The 19,719-nt window shown below is 34.5% G+C and overlaps 3 protein-coding genes across 3 annotated transcripts; all 3 read right to left on the reverse strand.

Moving 5' to 3' along the window:
* Nucleotides 1–1,198: 1,198 nt before the first annotated feature.
* LOC124080479 (olfactory receptor 10AG1-like) lies at nucleotides 1,199–3,660 on the reverse strand. Its single transcript, XM_046426396.1, has 2 exons — nucleotides 3,621–3,660; nucleotides 1,199–2,112 (listed from the first exon to the last, which is right to left on the reverse strand). Exon 2 carries the CDS (start codon nucleotides 2,093–2,095, stop codon nucleotides 1,199–1,201), a length of 897 nt encoding a protein of 298 aa, XP_046282352.1. The 5' UTR covers nucleotides 2,096–2,112; nucleotides 3,621–3,660.
* Nucleotides 3,661–9,902: 6,242 nt separating this feature from the next.
* On the reverse strand, nucleotides 9,903–10,872 carry LOC124080478 (olfactory receptor 10AG1-like; the record flags this gene model as incomplete). Its single annotated transcript, XM_046426394.1, is given in 2 exon segments — nucleotides 9,903–10,584; nucleotides 10,586–10,872. Coding segments are annotated over 2 exon segments (969 nt in total), but the record flags the coding sequence as incomplete, so codon positions are not given.
* Nucleotides 10,873–18,087: 7,215 nt separating this feature from the next.
* On the reverse strand, nucleotides 18,088–19,062 carry LOC124080480 (olfactory receptor 10AG1-like). Its single transcript, XM_046426397.1, is given in 3 exon segments — nucleotides 18,088–18,840; nucleotides 18,842–19,026; nucleotides 19,029–19,062. Coding segments are annotated over 3 exon segments (972 nt in total).
* Between the last annotated feature and the right edge of the window lie 657 nt (nucleotides 19,063–19,719).

A 19,719-nucleotide genomic window follows, 5' to 3' on the forward strand; every position in this document is an offset into this window, starting at 1 on the left:
CAGAGAGTAGTACCACATTTTCTCTCCACTTTGTGTTAGGTATCTCCTTGTAAATGTGATAAGAACTCATATTATTTACCTGAGGACAAGTGCTTTTAAGAACAAGTGCAAACATTACAATGTTCTTGTTTAGACATACATTCTTTTAACAGGTCACAGTTTTTCAGAAATATGTTACCTTTGTATACAGTATCAATAATAAGTTTACTTGCATCAATATGTATGAGACAAAAAATTAAAATTTCCTTATCCCCAATGAGAAAAGATTTACCATTTGCTTTAAGCATTAAATAAATAACACAAATTGCTTAACAAAATCCAAACTATCAGTGAAATAAAAGAAACATAAGAGAAAAATTTTTTGAGTTAGCTACAATATAACATTAGTCACATATTAATTCATCATTTTCAGTGTGTAGAGTGAAAACTATTTGTGATGTATTGGTGCTTTGATAGCAGATATGTGATTTTACAAAATATCCTCTTTCTGACTTCTGCTATATATTCTACCACCCCAAGAAAATTTCTATTTTGAAAAAACAACTTGACCATATTCAATAGAAAAATACTAGTTATTCAAAGAAGTCTTCCTTCTTCTATTTTTCCATATTACTTGTGTATATTTTATTATATTACTTATAATACAAAATGATTACCATAAAGGAATGATAACTCTTAAAGTAATTAAACATGCACAATATTCACTAACATTATTCATGAAGCTACATGCTTTTTTTCTAGGAAGTAATTTCTCTAAAAATCAGGCTAGGTCCAAATATCTGTGTGTCTTTGTGTGTGTTTTTGTGTTCTTCATTTAATGTCCACTTTCTTCCTGTTTTGAAAAATGATTGCCACAAAAATATGGATATGAATGACATGATTTTCAAAATTTGTTACAACAGAGACTGTGATGCTATCAATAAAATTACCATGAGCTCTGTCAATAGTAATTTGACACTGCACACACATAAAAAAAAGAATTATCAAGGACATGATTCGCTATTTGGTGAAACATGTTTTACTCATATTAACTGAGACAGAATAATTCCTCAACATCACACTAAAATTTAAATTGGAAATAGTTATTATTGAAGAGATAGAAAAGACACAAATCTAAATACACATACCACTTGAAATTTTATTACAGATGCAGAAAATAACAAGTCCTGCAAATATAGCTTACATTTATTCAAGTAGATTATTTCCCTAATAATTTTCTCAATGCCATTATAACATCCTTGTTCCTCAGGCTATATATCATGGGGTTGAACATGGGAGTCACAACAGTATAGAAAAGAGAAAGCACTTTGTCAGTTTCTGCTGAATGACTAGCCTCAGGTCTTAAATATGTAATAATAGCTGATCCAAAGAATAAAACCACCACTGTAAGATGAGATGAGCAGGTGGAGAAGGCTTTGGCTCTGCTTGTGGCTGATGGCAATTTAAGGACTGTGGAGATGATTTTGATATAGGAGATGAGTATTAAGAGAAATGGGGTGGAGACAAACAGCAGAGCAGCCACATAGACCATCAGCTCAATTGTGAAGGTTTCCCCACAGGCCAGCTTAAGTATTGGGGAGATGTCACAGAAGAAGTGGTTGATTACATTGGAAGCACAATATGACAGGGAGAAAACCTGGAAGGTCTGACCTACCTGCACAGGAATTCCACTGATCCAGGAGGCAACCACCAGCTGGATACAGACCTTGTGGTTCATGACCAGAGGATACTGCAGAGGGTTACAAATGGCCACATAGCGGTCATAGGCCATCACTGCCAGAAGGAAACATTCTGCGGCTCCCAGTACAAGAATGAAGCACATTTGTGTAGCACAGGCAACCAAAGAGATGGTCCTTCTCTGGGTCCCGAAATTCATGAGCATTCTGGGGAGAGTAACTGAAACATAACAGATCTCCAAAAAGGAAAAATTGCCAAGGAAAAAATACATGGGGGTCTGGAGAGCAGGCTCTACTTTTGTTATTACCAAAATAGTTCCATTGCCCAGCAGGATGATCATGTAGATGACAAAGAACAGTCCAAACAGAAACCACTGGAGCTGGGGCACCTCAGCAAACCCCAAAAGGACAAATTCCATCCTTGCAGTTAGGTTTCCTTCTGGGGGTTTTCCCTGGTGTTTCATCTGTGGAAAGCAAAAATGAACATGAGCTTCTCATATGGATGAACTGTTTAATAAGACATACATCTTCCCACTATGTTATAAACTTCATTTTTGAGTTTGTATACAAATTAAAGCTTGTCATCAGGATAAAAGAATCCATATTAACCTTTCTTGAATGGGTTGATTTTTCTTTCTTCCTGAAGAAGGCTTAACTATTTTGATATTTAAATTTTTCAAAGCGAGACCACTTATTATATTCCCTCTGCTTTTAAAATATTTGTTCTTTATAAAATGTTCTCTAAATAAATATCACCAGCTATGTCTACCCCCAAGGACTTCTTTCACCTACATATTTAAATTTCTAATTAAGAGCAGCTCTTAGGCATCTGCTTATTTGCTTTCTTTAATTTTTCCCAGGTAACTCCCACTGTTGCCAGAATACACTGTCTTCAGGCCCTCTATGGAATAGAGGGCACAGTACATTTTAGTTCTTAATATAAATTGGGCACTGAGCAATACCATCTTTACACATCCTAGATTGATAGATATCTGTTTATTAATTCTCCGATGAAGGGCTATTTCTCTCTCTCTCTCTCTCTCTCTCTCTCTCTCTCTCTATCTCTCTCTCTCTCTCCCCCATCCCTCTCTCTTTCAGTGTGTGTAGGGGTATATGTGTGTATGTTGTGCGTGTAGTCCTGGGGATTGAAGCCAGAGCCTCAAGCATGCTAGGCGAGCCCTCCAAAACTGGGCTAGATCTCCAGCTATAAGTGGTATTTTAAATACCAAGGAAAAGCCTAACATAGAAATAACAAAATGAACTGAACAAATTAAATTCACAGAAAGGTTGGGAAACTCATTCTTTTTCACAAAGGGACAGATATCTAACCTCATTCATAAAAGAAGAATTTCAAGGATGTAGTTGAAAAAAAATCTTAGAAATTCTACTATATATTCTATCCATGGATAGAAATTTGGCATAATTGACAGATACAAGTGCCTTTACTTTCTGAATAAATCAATAAATGGTACATGTGTATGAATTTATGCAGTAATAGGATATTGCAACATTGATCATAGTTGCAGAGAGCAAACTAGTGTGAGTCATCATTTTGGATGTCTCTCTGACTTAGCCTTAATTTTTATATTGTAATTTATTATTTTCTCTTCCACAGCAAATGGATGCCTCTAATTATGAGTGTGATAAATTATTCAGAATTTTTTTTTGTACTGAGAATTTAACTCAGGGTACTTAAGCAGTGAACCACATCCCCAGACCTTTTATTTAAGTTTTCTCTAAGTTGCTTAGGGTCTGCTGAGTTGCTGGGGCTTGCTTTGAACTTGTGATTCTCCTGTTTTCTCCTTCTGAGTTGCTGGGATTACAGATGTGCCCCACCATGCCCAGCTATATTCAGAGATTTTACAGCTTTATGCAGGAATTCTGGGTTATTGTGACCCTGTATCTTTCAATTAAAAGTAGAAGCTAATTATTAAATGATGAAACATTTAAATGTTTTAATTACTTCCTTTTCAGAAAGGAGGAAGAAAATGTTGAGCAAAATCACCTGTCTTGGAACATATTTTTGGGGAAGCAAATGATAACTCATATTTTGAATTTGCTCCTAGCAAAAACATATTGTTTTTCTTTTCATCATCATAATAATAATTTGTTCATTAAACAAAATATAAAATAGTATGAAAAGTAGAAATATATGTATATGTAGAAATATGTAGATATGCATATATTCTTATATATATGCCTATATTCATATATATGATAGACATTTCTACATATTCTTTTAAACTCACTTAAAATAGTACATTCTTAGTATAGGATTTTTTTTTCTCAGAAAGCTTCATTCATTTTTGTTCCTAGGTTTGTCAGTTTTCATCACCTCTCATTTTTCCATTTGTGAAATTATCACAATTGCTTCAAATTCTGATTTGATAAATATTTACAGCTATGAATCATATTAAGATGAACATTCTTGGGGGTAACTCTTGGTTTGCAGGTATGCATGCATCTGCTGGATAAACACAGGTAGATAGAATCTCTAGGCGAAGGCAGTCTATTTGCTGAATAGGATTAACATTTCATATGCCAGAGATGGGGGTGGGGAGTTGCCATTGCTCCAATTCTTTTATGCACTCATGCATGTAGTGTGCTGTGCTTCCTGTTACAAACTAGATGCACTGATAGTTGTGTCATGCATCTCACTGGAGTTTGATTTCTTTTTGCTTATTACTGCCAGATTTCTGTTCTCACGACTAAAAGGCTCAGGGATTACTCCAGTTGAACTGAGCTAACTGGGCTGTGCAAAATAACCCACAAGAGACACTTTGGGGTCCTGTGATGGCTTCTCTGACCTTAAGGATCCACAGGAAGAGAGAGAGTGCTCATGTGCTGACCCCTTTTATTGAGGAGAAGCTATTCAAATGAGGCAAGGGGTCAGGTTTCAGGGGGCTGAGTCTATCTTCATGATGTCCACTGTCAGCAGGTTGACTGATACCTGGGTAGGCCACAACCAAGGGCACAGTAAGAGAAGGTGACACACACACAAGGCACTTCCATGGAAGATTCTATACTAAACAGGGCAAGAGGTTATATTACAAAGGAACAGGTGAGCATAGCTTCACCCATGGGGCTTTAGCAAGACACACCCATGCACAGACATCGACCCTTGGACCCAAGAAGGGTGGGGAAAGTTCTGCCACATTTCTGTGACTGAGGGCCTCAGCACCCAGCCTGGGAATGTGACTCAGTCAAGTGAAAGGTGGGTCTCCCACATATTATGGATTATTACTATTTTTCCCCCTGGGCATTTGTGAAGTGCTCCTTTGTCCTTTCTCCTTGAAATTTCTTCTCAAACTTTCTCTCTCTCTCTCTCTCTCTCTCTCTCTCTCTCTCTCTCTATATATATATATATATATATATATATATATATATATATATATATATATATATATATATATATATATTTCTTTTTAACTTCTTTGGAGGAAGAGCACATTTTATTCTTGTTTTTTGCCTACATACTCATTATGCAGACTAATGGGTCTTATTCTGGCTTATTTATTTATTTATGTTGGTAGTGGGGATTGAACTCAGGGACACTCAACCACTGAGCCACATCCCCAGCCCTATTTTATATTTTATTTAGAGACAGGGTCTCACTGAATTGCTTAGTGCCTTGCTAAGTTGCTGAGTCTGGCTTTAAACTCAGGATCCTCCTGTCTCAGCCTCCTGTGCTACTGGGATTACAGGAATGTGCCACCGCGCCAGGCCTGGTATATTTTTTTATATGCATTTAACTCAGTCAATTATACCCCACAACAACAATTTTTAATTACTGCAGTTTAATTTATCAATTTTTTCCACAATGGTTAATGGCTTTGTTAATAGACTTTTTTCAAAATAAAACCATGAAGATAATATAAATTACTTTTGAAATTACTTCATGTTTTATTACATATTTAGGATATAAAGTATTTGAAACCATTTTATTTTGTAAACATTATGGAGTAAATATTAAGGAATTTCTTTTTTATATATTAAAATTCAATTAAATAGCAAGACTTATTAAAGTCTGTCATTATTCAAATCTGTCCATGTATTGAGATCTCTATGTGTAATTGTCCACTTAGATTGTATACTTTGTCAGTTTCTGCAGCATTAAAATAGGTCCTGATTTTGGCTACACTGATCCCCCTCACTTTACTATTATTCAACATTATCTGGGTGATTATTGATCATCTTCTTCTCCAAAACAATTTTCAAGTCAGTCTGATATGTTAGACAACACCCAATACATACACACACACATATGATTTTATTCTATTTCATTGAATTTGTGGCTCACACTGGGAGAAAATATCTTTTCCGATACTGAATTTTCTGTTACAACAATGTATCACCAACATAATCTTTACTTCCTCTAATTTTCTTAAATGATTTTATAGTTCACTGGATTAAATTGCTGAAATATTTTATGTGAATTTTCACAACTACTTGCTATTTTTTATTTTGTTTTACATATTATAGTAGTCCCTCAGTATCTGTGATAGACCGCTTCCAAGACACGATTGGACACTAAAATCAGTAGATGTTCAAGTTCCTTTGGTAAAATGACATTGGATGTACAAAAACACTGTAATATCACCTCTAGATTATTTATAATAGCAAAGTAATATATTATAAATGTACTTGTATAGTTTTTATACAATATTTTTAGGGAATAATGTTAAGAAATATATCTGTATACATTCAGTACAGATGGCATTTTTTGTCTTTCAAAATTTTTAAACCTCAGTTTTATAGAGATATAAAATTCATATATATGAAGGGCTAATTGCATTTAATATCATATTGCCTTCTTTTACATGGAAATAAATTGATTTTGCTATTAATTTTATTGAAATGACTCTATGTTTCTTAATGGAATTTGCTGTATACTGCCATAAATCTTTCTACAGTGACTTCCTCTCAAATTCAGTAATGTTCCGATACTAGTCAAAAAAAAAAAAAAAAAACAGAACTGTTACTAAAAGATTTTGAAGATAAATCACTTTGTGAATGGAATAAATTACTAAGGAATGGTAATTTACATGTTTGAAAATTATTTTAGGTCTATTACTATTAATATGAAAATCAGTTCCAGGAAATCATACATTTGAGAAAAAAAAATAGAAGTATAGTCACTTTGTGACTAAACAAATACTTTAATTCCTGAGGTCATATTTTATCATCTCTGATTTCCTAGTATTGACAGTTCTGGTTTTGTAGCCTCTCAACACAACTTGTCACAGTTTACTTAGCTCTATGGCTCAAAGCAAGTCTCCATCAAATTTCACTGATTCCATTTAAAAATATCTACTTACTGTTTTATTTTGTATATTTTTATCATTTTCTCCTGATTTTTGTATTTGTGAACATTATAACTCTACAAAGTTCTGTTCTAAGATGGTTTGTCCTTCCTCCTATACATTCAATTTTATTTGTTCAATCAATCATCTATGCCATAATGTAAAATTATTTTTCTCTTAGAATTAAGGTGTAATATCAGTTGACTTTAGGAGATTACTCATGTGAACCTGAATGAATCACATAATTCCTTTCAATCTATGTGGAGTAAACAGAACTAAAGAAAAAGTCAGAATTTCAAGGTGAGAGATGCAAGAGGGCAGAATTATGAAATGTGGCAGGTTTCTAGGAGCTAAGACCTGGACCCCATTGATATCCAGCCAGAAAACTGGGCCTGTGGTCTTCTATCCACCAGAAAATGGATTATGGAAACAATATAATCAAGCTGAGGTTGCAATCAAATATCTTCCCCTCATCTTTCTGATAATAGCTTGGCCCAGCAGACACTTGGATTTCAGCTTGAGACCCTAGGTAGAGAAATCATTGACCCTACACCAGATTTAGGACCTACAGAACTAAAGAAGATAGGTGTGTGTTGCCTTAACATGCTAACTGTATGGTAATTTGTTTAGAAAACACTAAAAACCACTGCAATGACTTAAAAAGCTATGGATTTTGTTATTATCGCCATGCAGATGTGGTTGATTTATACCTGATTGACAAAAAGTTCTGTCTTTATGTCTGTCATGACTAGGTTGCCTGTAGTTTTGCTCTTACTTAAGATAAGAGCAGTGGACTTCATTATATTCTGTGTGAGCTCTAACAGCACTCTGGTGACTCCAATCACTGTCTTGGTGTTTGGCAACAGCCCTAATGTGTTTGACAGCCTGACTTAATAACATGACCAAGAGAGATGAGACCCCACCTAAACTTCCCCCTTACTCAGCCTTGCAGAAACCACATTCTTTGAACAGTCCACTTGATATCATGCAAAAGATATAGCCTGGTATGTGGGACAGTAAGAATGCAAGGAGTTTCCTGCTGTCCAGTAGGTCTCCATTGCTTGCCTGCATCTTTTCTCTACATCACTGAGCTATGTGTTTGTCACTGTGAGTACACTGCAGTCTGGTGAGTCCTTTCAAATAAACAAACTACAGAAAACAATGCAGCTACATTCATTTTCCTATAGGTTGAATAATGACACCCATATAGAGAGGAAAATCTGTTTGATTGACAATATGGTCACTTTCAGAGAGATGTATTTTCTTACTCAGATTAATGATGAGCTCTCCATTCTGTTCTGAAAATGGGAATTTCTATCACTGAGCAGCTCTAAAGCATGGCCTCGAGGGCAAGCAGTACTAGAGAGCATAGATGTACTCTAGGTCTTAATCTAGGTGCACAGAGCTTCCCCTTTGACTCCAATTTGGTCTTACATTGTTAAGAAAAAGAAAACCAAAAGTCTTTTAAAAATCTTTCAGAGCCAGACGCAGTGGCATATTCCTGTAATCCCAGCTACTGGGAGGCTCAAGCAGGAGGATCACAACTTCAAGGCCAGCCTCTGCAACATCAGAAGACCCTATCTCAAAATAAAATAAAATAAAATAAAATAAAATAAAAATAAGTAGGGCAGTAGCTCAGGGCTGGAGTGTTTTTGGACTCAATTTCAAGTACCACCGCATTATATATATATAATCTATTACAATTCTTAGGCAGATAGAGTTTCCATATGATAACGTTTCATAGATCTAGTTTGTAAAATAAAAGATAAGTAATATTTTGCAAAAAAAAAAAAATCAAAGCATTTTCCCAAATGGGTGGAAGAATACAAATGAGGATTTTACCAGTGTGAACAGGCAAGATACACAATTCATGTAAGATAATTAAAATAAAAGAACTTTAATGATAGAATCATTTACATGCTGTATTATTTTCCTACGTCTGCCTTAACAAATTACTCTAAATGGATGATTTACAGCAACACAAAACTACTCTCTCACAGTTCTCCTCACCAGTCTCAAAAATCACCATGTGGTTGGGGACTTGCTTGCTCTGGTCTTTAGTGAAGAGTCACGCCCAGCCTTTGGAGTCCCTTGTCTTCCTTGGTGCATGGTGGTATCACTCCAGTCTGTGCCTCCAACTTCACATGATGTTCTTCTCTGATTTCCTCTTTTTTCTAAACTTCTTCTGCCTTCTGATCTTATGAAAGCTCTGGTCATTGGATTTGCTTCCTAACATGATGATCTCATTTCAAAATCCTTATTGAAGTACATCTGCAAAGATCCTTTTTACAAATGGTCACATTTGAAGTTTCTAAGTAGAGTTATATTTTGAGAGAATGCCATCCAACCCTCTCAAAATAGGTATTGATAGTGAAAATTCTACAAACTTCTCATACTAAATAGATAACACGAAAGGCAGACTAGAAGTTACAACATAAGGGACTGAGGTTAACAGAGAACAATGAAATCTGAGTGGTACAGGAGGGAACATACTCAGGATTAAAGAGACACAGACTGTTATTATATCTTTGCATGGAAGTTCACTGGTAAATCCAAACACACTATTGGAGAATAGCAGATTTATCTGGAAGAATGAGAAGATTAAAGAAAATTATCCCAGAACATGACCCTAAACACAGGTTAATGACACAGTTAACAATCTTTCATGTGCTACTCAGGAAGATTCTTGACTCCACAGTTAGCCATGAGAGGAAAGATTAATATTCAAAATATATCTTTCAATTGAGTTAATTTGTTCTCTGGTTGTACTAAAATCCTCACCTAAACTCTATAAAACAAAGATTCCTGGATATAATGTGGATCTTTACTAAATATTAATTACCATTATTTGAGAATATAGTAATAAAATTCATGAGTTTGGAGCAACATTAGCAAATTATTTCTGAGTTTTCAAGTCTTTGCCTCATTTTAACACCTTAGCTAGTAGTTTTCTCAGTGACACCATAATGTCTTTGTTCCTCAGAGTGTATATGATGGGATTCAAAGCTGGAATCAAAACAGTGTAGAAGAGAGAAATCAGTTTGCCAATTCTTTCAGATTGATTTGGTTTGGGTTGCAAGTACGTGATCCCAGCTGTTCCATAGAACAAGACCACAACCATCAGGTGGGAAGAGCAGGTGGAGAAGGCTTTAGCCCTTCCTCTGGCTGATGACAATTTCAGAATACTGGAGATGATTTTGCCATAGGAGGCGATGGTGAACAGAAATGGAATCATGACAAACACCACTGCAACTACATAGACTGCCATCTCATTCACAAAAGTGTCACCACAAGCAAGTTTGAGGACTGGAGGGATATCGCAGAAGAAGTGGTTAACTCTGTGAGATCCACAAAAGGGCAAAGAGAAAATCTGGTATGTTTGTCCAATCACAGCTGGAAGTGCACTGATCCAAGAGGCGGCCACCAGCTGCATGCAGACCTTGTGGCTCATGACTACAGGGTACTGCAGAGGGTTACAAATGGCCACATAGCGGTCATAGCCCATTGCTGTCAGGAGGAGGCATTCTGTGCCTCCAAGCAAGAGGACAAAACACATTTGAGTAGCACAGGCATACAAGGAAATATTTCCTTTCTGTGTACATAGCCATGAGCATTTTTGGGATGGTGACGTTTACATAACAGATTTCCACAAAGGAAAAATTGCTAAGGAAGAAATACATGGGGGTTTGAAGAGCAGGGTCAGTTTGTGTTATTACTATTATAATGCTATTTCACATCAGAATAGCCAAGTAGATGAGTAAAAATATCCCAAACAGCATCCACCGGAGATGGGGAATATCAGAAAACCCCAAGAGAACAAATTCCAGCATTGTTGTATTTGATTTTTCTGTTTTAATTTGATCCTCATCTGCAGATATTGCAAATTCAAGATGGTTAATTCATTTATCTTTGTAACTACATTGATATCCTATGTTATGTAGCTTAGATGCATGAATATACTTTATAATCCCTTAAATTATTTTTATCATTTGTATGCTCTATTTTTATGAAATAAACTTTGAAGCATCAGGCATTAACTTATAAGCAGGTAAAATGAAGCATTAAGATTGAATTAATTTATTATACTTGACTTGTAATGATAACAATGTTATTGAGAAGTATTTATGATTGTTTAGAACATATTGTGGATAAATAATATTTTATTATTTTTTCCTTAAGGTTGGAATCATGTTACATACTTTTTCTCATTTCTTTTTTTTGAGTTTGTTATTTTTCTCGGTATTAGTAGTGATATTTCACCTTCTTTTGCTTCAAACCTTTACTCTTGAAGCTTTTATTGCTTTTATTTTATTTTTTTTCAAATGTCTACTAAATATCTTTATATGTCAATGCTTTCTACTTGTTTTCAATTTGAGTTTAAATACATAATTTACCTTATAAATGTCATTATCATTATTTACATATATCTAATACTGTCCAACTTTAAAATTAATAAATTTAAGATATGCATGTATTATATAAATATTTTACTCAGATATGGATCTCAGAATTTGATGATTTTCTGTTTTATTAATTTACAACTATCTTTGAATAAAATACTCAAAGTGCTCTATTACACCTTACCTTTATAGATTTGCATGAAGCAGTCTATGGAGTGTTAAGTGACTTATCCTGTAAAATTTTCAGTTCTTTTCTTGGAAATTTACTCTAATTCTATATCAGCTTTGCTTTCTGGAAACATGCATTGCTCTTAAATAGCAAGAGTTCTGCCAGCCCTGGGGAACATCTTCTCTCATGTACCAATTTAATTTCTAGGGAACTTCTGTTGGCAAGCATTCAGGTTCATTTTTCTAGGTTGTAGCTTTTGGATATATATCCATTCTTCTCCCAGGCCATCCTTGGCATAGAGCCTCCCTCAGGAGGAAGCAGTTTACTGGCAGTGAAATATCACTTATTTGTCTATCATGTCAGGCCACAGAAGTTAAAAACAAACAAACAAGCCAAGTTCTATCATATACATGGCCTTTAGTTAGTAATGTGGATTTTCTTTCTTTACTTTTTTTTTTTTTTTTTTTTTTCAGATTCAGGCCATCCAGGCCTCTAGGAAATGGGACACATATTTTGTCAGATACATGTTCTCTACATTGACTCTTCATATTTGGGGTGTCCCTTTTTAGAACTGAATCATCTGTACCCTAAATTAACATTTGTAGAAACTAAAGCACACCATCCCATCCGTGACGACAAATATCTAGAAATTTTAAAATTTGTATAATGTGGTCTAATCAGGAAAAGTATCTAGCTGTTTGAAAACTAGAGACTATGACCAAAATAAATATTTTAAACTAGATTGTAGCAGAAAGACAAGAGGAAAGTTTCATCTCAACACCCTATCCTGTTTGAACTGTTTACAGGTATGTGTGGAGGAGAGTCTCAAACAACAAACCATGAGCCTAGAATCTTATGTATGTGGAATCAATTTTGTGATTTCCTGCTTGGATTTCCATGAGCATGGACACTGTGTTTCTAAAAGCACATTCTTTGCATGTTTTGAATCTGCTTCTCTTTACTACAGCATGTTTTTACATTGCTTCTCTGTACTTTTTTATTATTATTTTTTCACTTATATCAAAAAATTAGAACTGTACTCATGAATTACACCAACTTTGACTTTACTATATATAGTAAGTGACACATTGAATGTCCATCCACCATTAAAGCAGATTTATCTAATCATCTTCCTATCATTAGAAATTATATTTATCACTCTATAAAACATCTGAAAATATCCAAGAAAATGAAAAAAAAATCAGATATACCAATTACTTAGCAAAATAAGAAAAGTTTCCTACACAGTACAATTTTGCAGGTAGCATTTAGGAAAGTCTGTTACTTCCATCTGCACCACACTATATGGCTTAATTCCCTCAGCCATCTTTGTAATTCCTCATGGACAACTAGCACTCAAATAACTTAAAATTGAACAGAGATCATACAGAAAAAAAAACATGCTTTAAAAAGCACCAACACATAATATACCTAATTTTAACCCAGATGATATTGGGGAATCTAGTCAGAGTCCACACATAAGACAAAACACACTGATTAAAAATGATCTATAACTAAAGAAATCTGATTAGTCTTTCCAACTAAATAGGATGGTGCTGGAGAAGTTGCTTTATGTCAAACATATGGAAATATGTTTGGAGAGCATGAAACCACTGCCCGAGTTTTGGCTACTGATAGTGTGTTTCATTATTTGTTCCAAACACATCAGATCCTTCCCTGATCTCATAGAGTTCAGTTTCTTAAAATCTAAAACCTTTTGTAACAAACTTCTCTATGGCCTAAGTCATCCTCTTCAGGTTCTGATATCAATGAACAACAAATTCTTACCAGCCTGCATTGGTATGCCATGGGGTGACTGGAAGGGACCCTGTCATGTACTTTCCCTGTTTCTTGGGATAGACAGCTGTCTCTGGGTTGATTTGAAGAACACTTACTCCAGGTACCAAGAAATTCCATGTAGTTTTCCTTGTGGCACCCAGTTCCACAGTGAACCTTGTTCACCCTCTGTCTGGATTTCATCTAAAGGATATCTCAGCACTCAGAGCCTCCTGCACCCTGTCCTGCATTTATACCCCAGCAAGTCTGGGATTTAGAACTTGCTTCCAGATCAAAGAGTCAAAGTCTTTCAAACCTTGCTCTCTGAGTTCTTTGCTTACAGCATTTTTTCAGAATTTTTTAAAATTTAATTTAACCCTGTTGAATTTTTTTTACAAAATATAGTTCTTATTTTTGCTTCTTTTTTTCAACTTAAATGTGGCCAACTAGTATCAGTGTTAAGCTGCTTGTACTAGCACAGTATATTTATTTTCCGATATCGAATATTTCTGGGAATAAAAAGTGAAGTTAAAAGTAACTTTTATTACATTTCGCAACCAATATTTAAGAACAGTTTCAAAAGCAAAATGGAATAGTGTAATACATAGCCATTAATATTTAAGTTTATCATTAACACTTTCAACAACAGAACAACTATCCTAGCACATGACCATGTATTTTGCTTGGTTATTTTGACAGCTATACTTGCACCATATACAATGTCAGTATTATTTTTCATTATCAGCTTGCTATTTAGATACTGATATTATGAGGTAAATTTTTCAAACCACACTACAAACTTTAAAATATTTTCAATGAGATGCAAAATTCAATGATATCAAATATGCACACTTCTGAATCCATCACCACAATCAAGGTTTATAATATTCTTATTTTCCACAAATACATTCTCATGCAAGTTTAGGATACCTCTTCCCTCCACCCTTTATCCTAAGAAAGTACTGATTGAATTTCTTAATTTACAAATCATTCATAATAATTCAGAACATACTCTTACATGTGGAGTCTTTCCCTCAATGTGAGAATGTAAAAGTCATCAAAGTTTCTGTGTATATCATAGTTTCTGTGTATATCAAAGTTTCTGTGTATATCATAGTTCATTAATTGTGGTTTTTGAATAGAAATCCATTGACTAAATAAGCCACCATTTTTTTTATTCACTCAGCTGTTTTTATATTATTTCTAGCTTTGAGTAATTATAAATATAGATGTTGCATATTACCATGAATAAATTTTATATTTGCATGTTTTCATTTCATTTACTTAGAATAAGTGTTATTTGGCTATATATTGGAGTGGAAAGTTTGGGTGAAATTGCAGATGTCTTGCTCAAAATTTTAGGCCACTGTCAAAAGTTTTTTGAAGTGTTTTTATCATTTCACATTCCTGACCGTAGGTATAGGTGTAGCAATAGCTCTCACAATTTTTTTTTTTGCATTGTTTGGATTTCCAGTGTTTGCTATTATAATGCCTGAATTGAGATACCTTAGCTATGTATGGTGGTAGCCACCTGTAATCCTAGCAAATCAGGAGGCTGGGGCAGGAAGATCTCAGGTTCAAAGCCAGCCTCAGCAACTTAGCAAGGCCCTAAGCAATATAACTAAGTTGTTGTCTCTAAACAAAATATTTTTTTTTCAAAAGGAGGAGCATGGTTGCTGGGGATGTGTCTTAGTGTTTAAGTGCCCCTGGGTTCAATTCCTGGTACCAAAGTTAATTAAATTAACTAATTAATTTGCATGTAACTCTTAGTATTGAATACAATTTTCTTGATTTGAACATAATTAACAGACAAAATAATCATGAAAAACTTGGAATGGTGATGATTCAGATTGTGTTTTTTCATTAGAATTAAGTATATACTTACATATTGATGTTTTTATATATAGATATGAATTTTGATTAATATTTTCTTACAAAACTATATATTACTTTTTATGACTTGTAGTTTCAACTAAATAAAAATAAACACATTGTTGCTTCATACATTTTATATCATATATTTTATTGTTTTTATTCCTTTATATCTTTAATGAATATAATTTTAAGATGATCTCAAACTTTATGGTTCTTCCTGTGCATGCACCTCCTCCTACTTATTCAAAGAATATATGATGTTATAAAATCAGTTTGCACTTATCATTAAGGACTAATTTCATTTGCTTTTAACTAGGTTTGTCAGCCTTGTAGCCTGACTGAATCATATAAATCTCTTAAAATTTAGGTATGGTAGTCAGAATCAGCAATCTAAGAATTCAATGGGAGACAAATAAAATAGAGCAGGAGGATGCAATGTGGTTGACTTCTAGGAGCTAACACTTGGTCCCCAGTTGGCATCCTTCAAGGAAAATGCACCTGAATAAAGCACAAGAAATTTGATTCCACAAACATCCTAGCTGAGCTAGAATCAAATCCTCTTCCCCACAGCCTCCACACCTTAAATTTAGCCATGGAGACCCAAATCACAGAAACCAGCCACCCTGCACCAGACTTATGACCCACAGATGCTATGAGATGATAAATTTGTATTTACTTCAAATGCTGAGCTTTGGGTCACTTGTTAAGCAATATTTGAAAATTCAGGAGTAACTTAAAAGACATTGAACTTAGTCTTTACCCTTTTAGAGTGGTTTTGCCCTTGATCTGGAGAAGGTATCTTTGACTCTATGTATGCCTAGTTAAGGGTCCTTTACTTAAGATAAGACAGTGTACTTTAGGATGTTCTGTGTAAGTTCCAAAACAAAACTGGTGGTCTCACTCACTTCTTTATTGCTGGTTATCAAAATTCCTAATGTGTTTGATTGACAGCATGGCCTTCATTACATGACATGAACAGGAGAAATAAGATCCCACCCCAATTCCCCATACCCTGTCAGCCTAAAGTCCAGATTTCCTGCACAGGCCATCTGATGCCAAGCAAACAAGCAGCCTGGTTTATGGGGAAAAGGGAAAAGTTAGGAATTTCCTGATACTGAGTGTCTCAGAACCAGAAAATTGACTACATTTTTCTTTATACCATGAACAATATTTTTTGTCATTAGACAAAAGTCTTTGTGAATGTACTCTGTTTAGTATGGTGAATCTCCAAATAATCAAAACAACAGAAAACAAAGCAAACATATTTATTTTTTTAGGTCTAATACTTATACAAATTGATAGAAACATTTTTTGATCACTGATTTGGCAATTTTCACAGGTATTTTCTTAACTGGAATGACATGCAGAGATTTACATTTTTCTCTACTTGTTAGGGAGGTGAGGTTTCCTCAGTGGAGCTGCCCTGAAGGACTGTCCTGAGCAGCTGAGTACAGTTAAGGTATACATTCACTCCAGTGCATTAACAGAGTCTAAGTCACCTGTCTTACCTTCCATTCGTCTCTGATTGTGACAAACATGAACATACACTTTCATAAACACATTGGAATAAATGTGTGGAATATTTTTGAGATATATATTAATCTTAGAAGATGATATATCATGGATTTTGTTTATTAAATCAAAGGATAATTATTTTTATTTCACATAAAAGAAAAAAAATGTGGGCCAAAATGGGTGGAACTAGAGAAGTAAGGATGCATGATATATGAGCTGTAATTTTTCTGGGTACAGAATTCATGCTTGATGATTTAAATAAAATACTTTAATCAGAGCATCATTTACATGACATAATTCATTCCTAGACCCAAGTGACCACATCAACACAAATTGGTGGTTGAAAACAACATGATATCAGTCTCTCATATTCTCAAGGTCACTGTCCCAACTGAATAGTTTGGGGCTTGACCTCCTCCAAATGCTTTAAGAGAGCGTCATTCCTCTGATCTTCCAGTATTGGGTGGCTCTTGTCTTTCTTGGTTTGTGCGTGAATCATTCCAGTCTCTACCTCCATCTTCACACAATGTTCTCTGTTTCTCTGTGTCCATTTTCTAAACTTCTGTCTTCTGTGTCTTATGAGAACACTTCCTTCACTTTGGTGCCTGTCTTACATCTTATTTCAAAATCCTTAATTTACTATATTTAAAAGACCTGTTTGTTCCCAACAGAATCACAGTTTTAGGGTCCAGATAGAGATACATTTAGAAAGACCAGCACTCAGTCCAAGACATAAAATGTACAAATCTACAAACTTATAATACTATAATTATAAACAAACAAATCCTTAAGTTAACATAGGAGAGAGTGAAGCTACCAGAAATCATTATCTATTCCAGAAATAGAGATGTGAACAGGATTTACAGACTTAAAATGACTTGGAATACAAGAAGAAATAAAGATACGAAAATAAGAAAAAAAATAAGAAAATTAAAAAACACAAAATGCTCCTTTTACCAAAATCATAATTTCTTCAGGATTTTTCTTTGGCTAAACCCATCCTTATAACATCAGAGAAGGGTAGCAAATACATGCTAGAATGAAAGAGTAGAAGAAATTACAGAACAAGACCCTTTTCCCTGGTTGCACTATACACTTGCTAAATTCATGGGTTTTTTTCTGATGTCTCTAAACTCAATAGATAATTATGAGAGGAAAGATGATGTCCTTGTTATTGGGTTAATGTTTACCCTGCTTTCAGGGAAGCCCTTATCTAAGTATATGAAGCAAGCTTTCTTTAAAATGAGATGGTTTGCTAATAATAATTCAAATTGTAGGTATTTAAAATTTTGGAATATACTTGAAATATATTCCTGCTGTAATTAAAAGAGAAGACTATGAGTAAATTCTTATTGAGTGTTCAAGTCTTTTCCTCATGTTAATAACTTAGTTAGTAGTCTTTTCAATGCCATGGTGATATCCTTGTTCCGCAGAGTATAGATGATGGGATTCAAAGCTGGGATCAAAATGGTATAGAAAAGAGACAGCAGTTTTCCCGTTCCATCAGACTGATTTGACTTGGGTTGTAGGTAAGTGATACTAGCTGTTCCATAGAACAAGACCACAACTGTCAGGTGAGAAGAGCAGGTGGAGAAGGCTTTAGCCCTCCCTCTGGCTGATGACATTTTTAGAATGTTGGAGATGATTTTGCCATAGGAGGCAGAGTTCAAGATAAATGGAACCATGACAAATAGTACTGCAACCACATATACTGCCATCTCATTCACAAAAGTGTCACCACAAGCAAGATTGAGCAGTGGGGGGATGTCACAGAAGAAGTGGTTAATTTTGTTAGACCCACAAAAGGGCAAAGAGAAAATCTGGTATGTTTTCCCAACTTCAACAGGGATTCCACTGACCCAAGATGCAGCCACTAGCTGTATGCAAACCTTGTCGGTCATGACTACAGGGTATTGCAAAGGGCTACAAATGGCCACATAGCGGTCATAAGCCATCATTGTCAAGAGGAGGCACTCTGTGCCTCCAAGCAAGAGGACAAAACACATTTGTGTAGCACAGGCATAAAAAGAAATAGTTCCTTTCTGTGTACAAAGGTCCATGAGCATTCTTGGCATAGTGGCTGTTACATAACAGATTTCCAACACTGAAAAGTTGCTAAGAAAAAAAATACATAGGAGTTTGAAGAGCAGAGTCAGTTCTGGTTATCAGTATAATAATGCTATTGCACATCAAGATAGTGAAATATAAGAATAAGAATATTCCAAAAATCATCCACTGAAGGTGGGGAATATCAGAAAATCCCAAAAGAACAAATTCCATCAATGTAGTGGTATTTGATTTTCCTGTTCTAACTGGCTCTTCACCTGCAGATATGGTAAATTTAACATGGTTAATTTATTCCTATCTTGAACCTCATTGATCTCTTATGATACCTGGAGTTTAGTCCATAAATACACTTTTATAATCTCATCAATCATTTCTACCATTATCTGTTTTTGTATCTACTACTTAAAATTTCAAATTTCAGAGATCAAGTGATATGCATTTAAAAATCTATTCAGGAAATAAAATAAAATGTATATTTTTGAGAAATAAATTTTCATCATTTGACTCTGAAAAGGAAAATAATGTTACAGTGTTTTGTATTGATATTCCTGGGTTTATTTTATTATCTCTTCATTGGTATTCTAATATCATTTTTTAGTCCTAAATATTTCCTTAAAACTCTTTCTTTAATTATTATTCAAAATGAACTGTAAGTCTTTGTTTAAACTCTATAAAATGAACTTTTTAAACTAATTCATTATTATTTAGTAAATAAATAAGCATTATTGTTGCTCTGATTTATGTATTAGTCCATTGCTTATGCTAAATATGGGAACCTAAATTCCAGCATGTTGTTCATTTACTTTCCCTAATAACAACTATGGTACTGTGAATCAAAAACATCAATTCAGAAGGGGATGAATCTCAGTGATGGGTGATGCTCTGGGTTTGGTACCTAGCAGCACAGAAGAAAATAGTAAATATAATTATCCTTTTAG

The sequence above is a fragment of the Marmota monax genome, unplaced genomic scaffold (genome assembly GCF_021218885.2).
Source record: "Marmota monax isolate L192 unplaced genomic scaffold, Marmota_monax_Labrador192_F-V1.1 WCK01_AAM20220418_F8-fsc02102, whole genome shotgun sequence".
Taxonomy (NCBI): Eukaryota; Metazoa; Chordata; class Mammalia; order Rodentia; family Sciuridae; genus Marmota; species Marmota monax.